Source organism: Stegastes partitus, unplaced genomic scaffold, assembly GCF_000690725.1.
Source record: "Stegastes partitus isolate 25-593 unplaced genomic scaffold, Stegastes_partitus-1.0.2 Scaffold38, whole genome shotgun sequence".
Taxonomy (NCBI): domain Eukaryota; kingdom Metazoa; phylum Chordata; class Actinopteri; family Pomacentridae; genus Stegastes; species Stegastes partitus.
The window spans coordinates 1,030,890-1,045,065 of record NW_007577769.1 but is presented as its reverse complement, the minus strand read 5'-3'; the positions used below and the strand labels follow the sequence as shown (position 1 = coordinate 1,045,065).

The following is a 14,176-nucleotide window of genomic DNA, read 5'->3' as shown; positions in this document are numbered from 1 at the left end:
CCAAGAAACCAAGACAGTCTACAGAGACAACAGCTGTCACTCATATTGGACTGATTTGTCTTCATTGCTGTCGTACCTGTGATGAGAACACTGGAGAGACAAAACTGAATGAGGTGTGAGGATCTATCCTTCTACTTTTTCTACATTGCTAAGTAGTTTGATTTTGTTTAGTCTCACCTATAATCAGCCTCCAGTTATTACAACAAGTTACAACACTATGTGCTATTTCATTTTCCAATTAATGCAAACCAAATTAAGCACTCTTTGAGCTATGCAATTCTGATTATTCGTTTATTTGCATGTCTAACTCCTGGCAGGAAAACTCAACTCTGATGAAAGAATTTCCATGAGAGTTAGTGGGAAGACACGACTTGGGTTAGGAACAGTTGATTCAATTTCAAAGGAGAGCAGGGAATTCCAGCATTGCACGTGACACAAACAGAGGAAGATTTAATTGCAAACACAAATGGAATGTTAAAACGGTCAGAAAATGTATTTAATTTTTGTGTAAGTGACAGGAATTAAGTCTTATGAGCTTTACAGCAAATTAATACATTGTTAAGTGTCAATGGAGCTTTTTTAGTTGTTTAATAAAATATTAAACTAGCTTTGTGTATAAGCAATAGGTGAGTGCAGTCATTGAAATAAACCAGAGATGAAAGAAATAGAAGTCCAAAGTATAATTTGTAAACAGTTTAGATTTGTTCCAAATAGAATGTATAAACACTGATGACAATTCTACATATCTGAGCCGTATGTGATAGCGATTGCATGCCTTTGTACATGTTCACACTCAGTTTATACTTTTCCACGAGTAAAGTGAGACGAGAATGAAGCCAGAGTCATTCATGCTTGACACTGTCTGTCCAGCCTATCTGCATACGCCTGCACAACACACACACAAGCACACACACACACACACACACACACACACACACACACACTGGCAAGGCAGTTTTCCACCCTAGACCATTGGTAATGAAAGAATGAATAATGAGAACGTCTTACCTTCCTGTGCGAGCCGTCACCTTTCTTGCACTAAACTCTTATATGTACATACTATTCCCACATTACAGACTCTTCTCTTCCCTCAGCCACCTGCAGTGTGCATCGAGCAAAGCAAACTGCCGTCGAGCACAAACATACCTAGTCTTTTCATGGGGAGACCAGTGATAAAAATCATCCCACAATAAATGAACAAAGACACCTTTAACAAAGGCAGCGATTCAATCTATCCTCTTATCTCCTGTGTGCGCTATATCTTCAGTGTCATAAAAACTGTATGGGACAGTGGCCTTATAATTCACAAAAATAGAACAAATTAACTTTCTTATCTGAATATAGAGAACATTAAAAAATAATCAAGCCTTGCATATGTCATTTTCAAACTGATGAACCTCTTGACAGAATTCAGTTAATGGAGACTTGTGGCAAAACAATTGAAATTTATTTTTTGATCCAAATGTATTCATTCACCAAAAATAGAATAAAATAAAAGACAGACAGAGAAAACTTAACATCACACACTGAACTGATTTGATCTAAAAAAAAAATAAAAAATGTTGCATGATGTTTTATAAGCAGCAATTGAATATGCTTTATACTGTGAGGAAGAAATATAGCCACAAGTTGTGTCTTATGAAGAGTGCATCATCCTCTCTCTGTGACACTGATGTCTGTCAGACCTGACAGGAATTCTGCATACTACTGCATACTAGTTTGTTACAAGCTATTTGTCATTTAATACTTCACCAAAATAACAAAAAGTATTATAAATGTATCTATATATACGTTTTTTTTAATTGGTCTTAATTTTACTTAGTGAACAGTACAACTTTTTCAGGGATAACTTCTTATGTACATCAAGTTATTTTAGGGCGTCAGACATTAAACCTCTGTATTCATCTCAATAAGACAAAAGCAATGTCTTTTTTTTAAAACTAAGAAATGACACTTAACATTACATTTTGACTAACCTTTGACAGAAAAAATAACCAAACTACATTATATTTTCCCATTATAAATAATAATGAAAAGACTTATGCCTGTATTCAAAAGGAAGCAATATTTAGTGTAAAGACATAAACATCCTATTTTACAATTATATTTTGCAAAGTTATTGCACGTATTGTTATTGTTTTCTGTATGAATACCAGAGTAATAATAAATAAACACACAAAGAGTCTTTAATTGTTCAAGTATTTTCTGAATTCATTATATTTCCTGAAAAGCATTTTGAAATTGTGGCAGAATATCTGTTTGTCACACAGCGTGTGCAACTATTACAAAAACAGAACTGTGTCACCATAAAAAAAAAAAGAAAATCATTATAATAATGAAGCCCACATAAAATCCTGAACCAATGGGGAGAAAGTGGTGATTTGTTCGAGCCAATCCCAGGCGGAAGGTGGAGAGACGATTTTAAAACTCCAACCCAAGTTGCTGTAACATGTAGCTCCTCAGCTCACATTGTGAACCACAACTTTCACCACCGCACCCCCAGTGACAGCCTAGGAAAACAAGACAAACAAACAGGAAAGCTGAGGGAAAACAACGGACTGTGTTGACTGAAACGGTCTAAGGAATTTACTGGGGCGCACCGTGCGTAAAAAAACGCACTGGCCTCTTTTGCTGAGTTCTCGAATTCAGTGCAAAGTTTGAGTTTTATTTTTAATTAAAGATTACATTTTCGGATTTTCATCTTCAAAGGACTGAAGAAATAATGTTAAAAATGACAGAGGAGCATGACAAGTGTGTCAGCGACCAACCGTGCAGTCCAACGGGGACAAACAGTTCCATGTCCCAGGACGAGTCGGACTCCGATGCTCCGTCCTCACCGACTGGCTCCGACGGCCAAGGATCCCTGCTCACCGGTTTGGGCAAGAAGCTGGACTCCGAGGATGACGACCGTTTCCCAGCCTGCATACGGGATGCCGTCTCTCAGGTCCTCAAAGGATACGACTGGTCCCTGGTGCCAATGCCTGTGAGAGGCAACGGATCCCTGAAGAGCAAACCTCACGTCAAGAGACCCATGAATGCGTTCATGGTCTGGGCGCAAGCGGCCCGCAGAAAACTGGCGGATCAGTATCCACACCTGCACAATGCAGAGCTGAGCAAGACTCTGGGGAAACTTTGGCGGTAAGGAACTGTGTTATATTTACTGTATAGAAAAATGCAGAGGAAGTTAGAGTAATTTAACATTAACAGAAAAATAACTGCGAAGACACTAAGTTACAGCTTTGTACATGGAGATATCAATCCATAAATGATATGAGCAGAGTTGGCAATGATATGAACATACACGACTTACTTAATTTCAAAATATTTTGCCTTTGATTTTAAATGATTTAGAATAAACTAAAAAATGTTATTTTGCATTTTTTAAAAATAAAATAACATGTTAAAAAAAAAAACAAGCAAACAAAAGCCTTTACCCTCAAATAAATACATTTTTTCTTATCTTTGTTTCATTTGACTAAATATTTTTTCTATATTTTTTTTTCACCATAGCTTGCTTTCAGAGAGTGAAAAGAGGCCATTTGTAGACGAGGCAGAGCGGCTTCGGGTTCAGCACAAAAAAGATCATCCAGACTACAAGTACCAGCCACGGCGACGGAAGAATGTGAAACCAGGCCAGAACGACTCAGACTCAGGAGCAGAACTGGCACATCATATGTATAAAGCTGAACCAGGGATGGGAGGACTGGCAGGAATGACCGATGGTCACCACCACGCTGAACATGCAGGTATGTTGGCATATTTTACCAAAAGAAATAATGACGACTACTAATGTGCAAGATTTAATTTTGGGAATTGAAAAGTTTTAGGATGGTTTGTTTAACTGTTTAAATCATTTTGTATTTGAAGTGATAAATTGTCACATATCTTTCCAACATTATTTTCTTTCAGGGCAGCCCCACGGTCCACCTACACCACCCACTACTCCCAAAACAGACCTGCACCACGGAGTGAAGCAGGATCTGAAACATGAAGGCCGTCGTCTTGTCGACAGCAGCAGGCAAAACATCGACTTCAGCAACGTAGACATCTCTGAGCTCAGCACTGATGTCATCAGCAATATGGAGACCTTTGACGTTCATGAGTTTGACCAGTACCTCCCGCTCAACGGCCACGCCTCAGGTTCTGCCACCCTGTCCTCAGACCACAGCCACGGGCAGGCTCCAGTGCCCGGCAGCTCTTACACTTCCTCATACAGCCACGCAGGCAACAGCGGGTCCACGTGGAGCCGAAAGAGCACTATGTCCTCCTCCTCTCCCTCCAGCACTGAGGTGGGTCAGCACCGTCTCCATATTAAGACCGAGCAACTGAGCCCCAGCCACTACAGCGAGCACTCCCATGGGTCACCCTCACACTCCGATTACGGCTCCTACAGTAGCCAGGCCTGTGTCACCTCAGCCACGTCAGCTGCCTCAGCTGCAGCCTCTTTCTCCAGCTCCCAGTGTGACTATACTGACCTTCAGAGCTCCAACTATTACAACCCTTACTCGGGCTACCCTTCCAGCCTCTACCAGTACCCCTACTTTCACTCATCTAGGCGGCCCTACGGCAGCCCAATTCTTAACAGTCTGTCCATGGCTCCTGCTCACAGCCCCACTGCCACCAGCTGGGACCAGCCCGTCTACACCACACTGTCTAGACCTTAAGGGGACCAGAAACAGTCTGTTTGCACCAGAGACTCATTCAGATTGATGCACTACTAATGAAGGAAGTAAGGAGCAGGTGGAGAAGTGTATGTAGGGGCTAGTAGGCTACCTGTGACCATTTGAACATGAAACAAGAAAAAGAAAAAGTGCCTGCTGATTTTATACAAAGTTATATTGTTGCAATTAAAACACACTTGTACAGACTTTTTACACAAAGAGAAAATGTGTTGTTGGTGAGCCAAACTCCTCCATGAGGACATATCGCCTACGCCTACATCCTGTACATCCTGTACATCTCCTTTCTTTCCAGTTTAAGATTGCACGTGCGTGCACAGTTGAGGTAGATCAGAGGCCTGCCACTGAATCGTGCAGGATTGAAACGGTTTGGCCCAACTCTGTTTTGAAGCAGATACATTGAAGAATGTACACAGGACCAATTATGTGAATTTGCAAGAAATTTACATTAATGGCCAGAGCTATATCGCAACACACTATTTGCATCAGTGGATCAGTCTTAAATAAATGGCTCCTATGAATCTAGTGTCATTTTGGCATTAAAGTCTTATATGTATTTATGTTCATGCATTATTGGTTTTTGTTCTTAAGTAGATGAACACATGTAATGTGGGTTTGGTTATTTAGAGTACTGTTTGGCTTTTAATGAAATATGATAAATGAAGTGAAGGACAGTACAAATACAGTGCATTTGATATTATTCCGTTGAAGACCAATTTCCAGAAACATCTCCATTCCAAGTTGCAAGCAAGGAGACAGGACCAACAGACTCGCACAGGACAGAACAGGTGTCTGAAATCTATGCTTGGCAAATTGCGATTAGTCATGATCTAGGGTTAAAGGAAATGGGGTAAAATAACACCACACACTCTGAGTGACATGTCAGCTGGACCTCCTGTATATGTCGATGGACAACACAAGAATATGTGTACGTATGTGCATCCGTGTGTGTGTTTGTGTCTGAAGATTACATGGCATCACACATACAGATGCATGTGTGAGCCCTCGGTAATGAGATACATATTTCATGACATAATAAACACCAAAACGATGCATAAAACAACCGTTTTATTGAAAATTGTCTTTGAACTTTATCTCTTCTTTATTTAAAGAAAAGTATTTAGGGTTTCAAAATAAAATGAAGTGTGTGAGTATGTGCCCATATTTATCTCATCAGCCATCAAGTGCCAACTCACTGCTGCAGTCTTGCATAAAATATTTTTGTGCCTTCTAATGCTTATTGTCAATATTTCGACATGAAATAGAATTATTAACAAACTTTGGGCAGCACACAATCAAGTAATCCACACCAGAGACTCCAACAGTTAACTTGCTCCTGATTATGTCCTTAATATGATATCATTCCTTACAGCCTTGGCTTGTAATGTTCTGTGACATTCTGTATGAGAAACGTACAGAGGACCATGTTCCAAGTTTAATCCACAGAACTGTGTTTGTATGATTATGGTGTATCATTTTAAGAAAGGCTGTGAAAATGGTCATTGTCCTATTAACTAGAGTTTCTTTCACAAATGCACAGCTAACTCATTCGCTGGCCTTTTTTTTTTTTTTTTTTTTTTTTTTTTAAATAAAAGATACTTTTTCTTGATATTTGTATTTGTCATTCTTATTTGCATCAACATTTAATTTTAACATGTACATTTTTGTTCCTAAGTATATTTGGAAATAATTTGTGAAACAAATCCAAATAAATAGAATTAACTGAATTGAAGTGAGCAGTGTTGCTGGGTTTGCCTTTGTGCTTGATACCAACTGTTCATATTAGCCTGCTTGTCTGACATCTGTACTGTGAGCTACAACTGTGAGGAGACCAATGAGGCTTTTAGGGAATTATTATTTTCCATCTGATCCCTCTGAGAGTTGAAACCTTCACAGTAAATTTAGTTAGACGCTGCTCAAATCGAGTAGTTGTTTAAGTGTTGCATTATTATTTTACCATGGATCATACAAGATTTTCTTCAGAGAAGTGTCAAAAACAAAAATGCAATAGATTATGGAAAACAGCTTTTATAAGTTTTGATGCCTCTTTTGGAACTTTCTGACCTTACAGGGTCTTTATTTGGCATTTCATACAGGTTTGTAGAAGTAGCTATCAAAATAGTAGAGTTCAGATTTTTTCATTAAACCACCAACAAGAGAGGAATGAGGAGAGATCCTATCTCCTCTGGTCCAGTGGGTAGAATGCTCAAGTTGGCCCTGGCATGCATGCCAAGCAGCCGTCCCTAACCAGCCCAGGGAGAAGCCAAGTGCCAGGGCCGCGCTGCTGAATTTTAATGATTCATTATGCTGTGGAGGGGCCCCATTGTGTCCCTTTATCCGGAGAGCTAGAAAGGAATTAATTGGACAGAAAATGGAAGGGCAAGGGGAACTGACAAGCCAGTAAGAGGGTCCTGAATGGACGATTAGATGCACATGGGGGAGGATTTCTCCCCCCCCACCCCCCCTTGCTGTCTCATATCACAGTGGTCCATAAACAAAAAACAACAAGAACAACAACCACAATGACCACCAGACCAAACTGTAGAAATAATATCAGCGCACATAATCTGTAGATAATAAAAGAAGATAATACCACAGCAGATGGGGTGTGGGTGGCTCAAGAACGACTTGTTGTTTTTCTTCCCTCAAACTCTTTTTTTTTCACAAGTGTTTGCCAAATACTTTCAGGAGGAACTCTTGAGAAAGAACAGGAGTGAATAAAAGTGAGGCAAAAAGGCTCTTCAGGGTGCTTGGGTCCTGTTTCCCTGGAACTTGTCCACAGTTTCTGATTGGGGCCCTTGAAACCCTACTGTAAATAGCTAAAAGAAAAAAAAAAAAACTGCAACAGGGAACTTTAGTGTGAGTTACATTAGCACAGCATACTGAATGAATGAATGAATGAATGAATAAATGAATGAAGGAAAGATGGAAGGAACATTTTACACTGCAGCTGCATGCATCCATCTATAGTGTTTATAGATGGATAATGTTCAAATGGACTGCAGCTCTATAGAATCTAAAAATCCTCCAGCAGCACATACATGTCCTGTAGATGCTCACACACACATTCACATATATGCAGAACGTGGAAATGAAAATAAAAAAACAAAACGCATTAACTTTAACAGTGCTGTGTTGAGACTGTGCTACATTCCAGCTGTCAGATTTATTGTTGATGGAGGGAAGGGCGTTATTGGCCGATGTGGGAATCGTGGTCTTGGACCCAGAGGACATGAGGGGAAAGCAAGATGAACCCAGTGAAACTGGTGCTTCCACCACCTCACCACATCCCATTGTTAGGAGCAGGATAACTCGCCTGGTAATAGTCTCATCCTGCCTAATGAGCCTGGCTGACTCAGGGCATATTTCGCGGAAAAAAAGAGGGAGCTGGGAACTGTGAAAACCCGAAGAATGCAAGGCTGATTTGCAAGGGAAATGAAGTGGACATAAAGCATGGTTATTGCCTACCGCTGAATTTGCCCAGCCTCATTCCGCTTGATGTACTGAGTTTCTTTTAAGTTCTCTGTATCATCATCCTGCAATTAGCTTCGGTCTCAGCATTTTATTTTACCTGCAAAAAGAAGAGAAAACATCAAATGACAACTGAGTTACATAAAATTGTGTATTTTTAAATCCTTTTACTGTCTATTGAGTCCACCACAAGTTAAGTGTAATTATCACGGAGCAACTCTCCTTCATTTTGTTTCACTGTAAATTTGGCAATAGTTGAGCATTTGCATCAGTTTGGATCCAGTCAAAATGACATACAGCAGGTCTTCAAGAAACGCTGTCGGACCCTCTTATTTGCTACAGTATCTCACACTGCTTCCAAAGCAAACACATTGAACTAAATTTTAGTTGCTCCACCCAATAAGTGACTTCCTGAGGCTTATTTTGTCTTCTCTCTCTTACTCTCACCAAATAAAGAAGTCTCTTTTATTATTAGTGTCTCCTGTGTTTGCTGGCATGACCAGGCCAAGCAAAACAGGGTGGCAGACAGAACCAACATTGACTTCACTGATTCCTCACGGATGGACCCGCAGTAAGAACAAGTGAGAGAGGTCCGCTGCCAACAGTCAGGCTTTCAGAATGCCACTAAACTGACGCTGGCTCCACCAAGGTCACCTAAAATTGGCCAGCAATACTTACATCAACCAGTTCTTGTGACGGCCCAATGTTAAATTCAACTACTCACCAAAAAGCTTGAGAAGAAAAAATAATTTCTTTCAGACATGAGAAGTTTCAAATACAAAAAAATGACAAGGTTTTCATTTAAATGTCTATAAAGTTAAGCTTTGATTGTACTTTAAGGACTGAAATATTTCTTGGTTACTTATTAGGAAGGATTAATAAATTAAGCTCTTTGAAAATGTAGTAGTCATAAAATTCGAAATCTTGTGCTTCAATCGAGCATAAAAAAAGACAAAAAATCCATTCTGAAGCAAATATGTCCCGGTGGAGTGTCTGATTGTGGTTGTTTACTGAAAAGATAATCAGACCTGGGTCTAAAAGTATTTGCAAATAATTCTCAGTGTCTGTTTCAATCTGCTTGGAGTGCCAGATGGGAGAGATTACTGCACCAGGGAAAGTCAGAGAGTGTCAAGTTACTTTCACTACTTTTCTGATTAATGAAACTTTCTGGTATTATAAATTTCACATTCAGTTAAAAAAACAAAAAAACAAAACACATTTAATTGCTATAAGAGTATACGAAAGGTTAGAAGTTATTCAAATAATAATAAATATATTAGTAAAACTGGGCTTCATCTGCACTGCATAATGTCAGTAGTGATATTGCTCACCACAGGTGGAGTGTTGTAAAATAAAAAAATAATTAAAAAGGAAATAAAGAAAAAGATAGAGCAACAATTTGACATCTGGTCATGTTCTGTTCCTCGAACAGTTGTCCACAGTCTTTCACTTTCTTTTTTCATTTGTTCTCTCCTTTTCACTTTTTTTTTGGCACATCTCAATTGTGAATGGGGTGGCAGCATAGCTGCTCATCTTATTTCCACAGCTTTAAGACTTGTTGATTAGTAACTGAGGCTGTGTTTTCATTGTCACAGCTTTCTGCTTTTGTTGAACTGTGGCATGCTTCCATCGTCATGTACTTTCTCCATCTTTTCTTGAAGTTATCTCATCTCAACCTTTTCCCTTCACACATCCTGTCTCCTTCTCACGAGAGTGAGCGTACTGTCCCATGTTTCAGTCGCACTGGAAAGATTTTTGATGATTGACAGTACTTACAATAACATATTATTTTGTTCCTTTTGAAATTTAAAATGTGAAGAAGTATTTTTTAAAAATTCAAATCACCTACTTCTGCAAGTATCGTATTCTGGTCATTCTGTACTGGTTGCCATCCAGAATTTAAAGACGACTATTATTTGCATTTTCCTGCAGTTTAAAGTGGCATAAGTAGGGACTTCAACCATTATTTTAAAATTGCTCTGCCAATGGGGGAATCTCCTTTGTCTGATGTAATTAAAGATGATGAATTAGCATATTATGCCCGCCCTGCACACACTAACATTGTTGCCCTGCTGCACAGCCCCCCAACACTCACAAAGTTGCACTCTTCTGTTACCAGTGAGACTGAAGAGAGAGAGAGAGAGAGAGAGAGAGAGAGAGAGAGGCTGAGCCACCAGCATGTAGAATCCTGTAAGACCCTGGAATGTCGAGTGTGGGAGGAACATTTGCCACAAAATTTTCATGCCACTGATGCAAAGAGGTGGTAGAGGTATAGGGACACAGCGAAAGGAAAGAGTGTAGAAAGGGGGAGAAAGAAATCAAAAAACTATGAAGAAAGAGAAAAGAAAGGGTCAGGAGGAAACAAACACAAAGCTGGAAAGTCTCAGGTAGAAAGAAAAGAAAAAAACCCTCTTGTTATTTGCAAAGCTGCTTGGCAGAAAGTGCAGCAGGGACAGCAGGACCAGAGTTTTAAATGTTGCTCAGTGTTGGCAGAGCCGTGTGTGAGTGCACTCTGTGGGAGCACCAAATCTTGTCGCCCAGCACAACATGGCGATTCAGACAAAACAGCAGAGCCCATCAAAACCCACTGCTAGTGCACTGTGTATGTATATATATATATATATATATATATATATTACTGTAGCCTCCAGTCACTCTTTATATATATACTTCATGCAGGCCCCACAAGGGTATTTAATGCAGTGCCATGAGGAATACATTTTACCGCCATGTCTGAATGCCACACTTTTTCTGCTTTCTAGGCAGTACCGAAACGTGAAGTACACCACAACATATTAGGTGACCATTGTAATATTTGTTTAATATGCATATGATCAGCAACACATGTCCATCCTCTCACACTTGATAGCATTTGTGGTATGACAAAGAGCAGGGGAGAGGGGGAATAGAGGGGAGAAAGGAAAAAAATAGGGAAGAGTTTGTTCTCCCATGTGGTTTTGGCCCATTCTGAGAGGCTTGGAGCCATGCCAGTCTATCTCTAGTTCAGCCTTTGATATGGCTGGGATTCATTATGTAACTGAATCTATTGTCAGAATAAAACAATATGGGGCCAATAGCAGAGGTGTGTTGTGTGAGGACCTTAAAAACAGCGAGTGACTCAACGAGCATTTACACCACCCTCTCTCACCTTATCACAGTCCTGACACTGTGAACAGTGCTCCCTGCGTTGGCTTTAAAGCGAGCTACTCACTGTATTAACAACAATGATCTCCTAACAGGTTTCTCACTTTGCAGATATCGTGAAATCTTTCCAGAATTCATTCACTCTTTTTTTCCTATTCACTCCTTTTTTTTTTCTTCCCTTTTTGTATTTATACACCTGCGAACAATAAAGCCTGAAGCTCATATGAAACTCGCTGTCAGCTTTCAGTAACTACAAATGGGTAGCCACAAAATGATTGTCTCTAATATATATGAACCTATTTACCTGCTCACTATGAGGCTTTCTCTTATGCAAAGCAAAATTATCAACATTTTGGACTTGATATTTAACCCAAAAACTTGATCAGCTGCATTCAGTCAAAAGGCAATCTTAAGAGACCACAATAATCACAAATAGAGGCAAAACAACTATGACACTAGCTTTCAACCCGGTCTTGCCCCCTTCTGATGCTGTGGCAAGACCCTGTTTTCCTGGGACTGCGGCCTCAGTAAGTCTGGAGAACTGGGACTGAGCACAGATAGTAAAAGAGAGCTTTAGTCTTTTAGTGGTCTGGTGAGTTCATTATGGCGGAGCTATGGTGAGAGCAACAAACCTCAGCGTGGTTGCAGAGGTCACCCGCTGCACAATGCTCTGGCGCCTCCAATCCAACACTGGGTCCCTGACCGTTGCTTGCTCTCACACACAAGACAGAGAAAACAAGGGACATAGAGGCTCTAAACTGTGGCTTTAAGGCATGGGAACAGTGTCTGATAATGTCATCCCTGTGCTGGAGACCAGCAATTTCATTTGACTGTAGCAGCGAAATGCAAATAGGTGCAGCAAGTTATATTTGTACCAGCAGTGGCTGATGATGATTTGAATGAACGAAAATGAGATCAGCGTGTTTGCTGTTTGAGGGCAAGATATCAGAGAGTAAAAGATCGAGCGTATACCAAATTTACAGTCATGCTAGTTACTAGTGTGACACTCCAAACTTGGTGCGATCTCAGTGATGCGGTAAGGAAAAAATGACTCACAGTATGTAAACGCTCAAAGGTAAAAAGCTGGATCTGGGAAGGCAAAACTTGACCACAAACAGCCAGTAATACAAGACAAGGGTAAGACTAGAGTCTGCAGCTTCCAACTCTCCTTTCTTTACTCCCTTATTTGTTAAGGTAATGTTTGGCTTTGTCCTGTTCCACCATTTTCTCCCATGTCAAGAATCAACATGACAACATTTAGTGCTCAGTGGCAGTTATATTCATGTTTCACAACGATGTTTGACAGCTCTATGTTGACTTTTCAGGAAGGCCAGGAATAAGCATTATACTCACACTCAGTAAGGACATCCATAGCTAGAACCACCGGCCTGGATAATTGGTCTAGTGTGCGTTCAAAATCAAAATTGGAATAGTCATTTAACAGCTTACAGGCTGCCTATTTATGAAAAAACTAAACAAAACAAACAAAAAACACTCATCAAAAAGGTTCAGAAATACTCTTTAAATCTCCCTTCTGAAGTACTATGATGCAAACATTGCCTTGAGACCAAAGATAAAAATCTTCTTTCCTCAGTTCTTCAGCCAAGACTCAAAACAAGAGACATGTTTTTTCTGCTACACCCCGTCGTCATCTTACATTCTGTTTCCAGTCATATGTCACAGCCAATGTACCTGCATCACTCTTCGTAAAGAGAAAAAATTGAAACTAGCTTTTCCTCTTAATGACAGAGCTGTGATGTCACGTGGCTATGAAGTAATGGCCGTGTCCAACTTTAAAGGTCTGACACAAACACATTAGAGACGAGGACAAAGAGAAGAGTGAGTGGAGGCCTGCCAGGCTGCAGGGAGAGTGACGTGTTGAACTTCTGCTTTTGCCAGCAAGGCCAACTATTAACTGTAGCAGCTAATGAGCTTGAACTTTGACCCCTATAGGCAGGGGGCCTTGTGCCGGACTGCCTGTAGTACTGCCGAACAGTTTTTATGGTTTTGTGATTGTGGAGTAAGCGAGGGGGAATATGCTGAAGCCTGTTAATGAAAAGAAAGAATAAGGTACTAGAACAATGGATTATTACTGTTATTTCAGACATGTAATCCAACAAAAGGACTCCAATCACCTTTCATTTATGTGATAAAAAAAAACTCCTTTAACTTTGTTCTATTACAGCTTATCTTTTTGTGTATTTGACTCAGATCCCCTTATTTTGAATTAAAAATCAATCATTATTATCTCTGTTCTCCCACTATCAAGACTTAAAGGTTACAACGGAAACACACACACACACGCGCACGCACACACATACACACACCCACACACACACCCACACACACACACACACACCCACACACACACACACACACACACACACACAGAGCTAGCCAGGTAGGATATTTCACTATTTGGCAGTGTTTAAGGGGGGTAGGATGGTGTGCTGGGATTATATGATCGAATGTGAAAAGCGATCTGTAGTTTGGGAGGATGACTTTTTTAATAAAACAGACCTTTCACTCGTTTGGGCCATGATATCCCTGAGAAGAGGTGCTCTCATTGCTGCAGGGGAGGTTACTGTAGGTTAGAAATCCACACAATAATGGATGCAAGTCCCCAGAATAGGCAGAATATTTATTAAGTTTTTTTTTTTCTTCAAAATTATGTTTGCACTCTGATTATCTGCATTGTTTGGTTCGCATAAGAAATTAGAATATTAATAAGAACGTCTTAGCCAATAATGTTATATAATGTTATTGGTTGTTTTTCTACAAGACAGATTTCTATGCTGAGAAAACTCCTGCTGAGAGGGAGACTGGCCAGGCTTCAGGCTTCAGGCTGCATGACTTCAGTACAATATTTAAAAGGTGTGCTA

General features: G+C 40.0%; 1 protein-coding gene across 1 annotated transcript; it reads left to right on the top strand.

Moving 5' to 3' along the window:
- The first annotated feature begins 2,058 nt into the window (after positions 1–2,058).
- sox8a (SRY-box transcription factor 8a) lies at positions 2,059–6,406 on the top strand. The gene is made up of 3 exons (XM_008303426.1): positions 2,059–3,138; positions 3,511–3,746; positions 3,910–6,406. Exons 1-3 carry the CDS (start codon positions 2,723–2,725, stop codon positions 4,662–4,664), a joined length of 1,407 nt encoding a protein of 468 aa, XP_008301648.1. The 5' UTR covers positions 2,059–2,722; the 3' UTR covers positions 4,665–6,406.
- The last annotated feature ends 7,770 nt before the right edge of the window (positions 6,407–14,176 follow it).

Bases quoted from the DNA above. Each gene is read 5' to 3' on its own strand.
- sox8a (XM_008303426.1), top strand. From the start codon at position 2,723: ATGTTAAAAATGACAGAGGAGCATGACAAGTGTGTCAGCGACCAACCG. The intron at 3,139-3,510 runs GTAAGGAACTGT...TTTTCACCATAG, and splicing joins ACTCTGGGGAAACTTTGGCG to CTTGCTTTCAGAGAGTGAAA. The intron at 3,747-3,909 runs GTATGTTGGCAT...ATTTTCTTTCAG, and splicing joins CCACCACGCTGAACATGCAG to GGCAGCCCCACGGTCCACCT.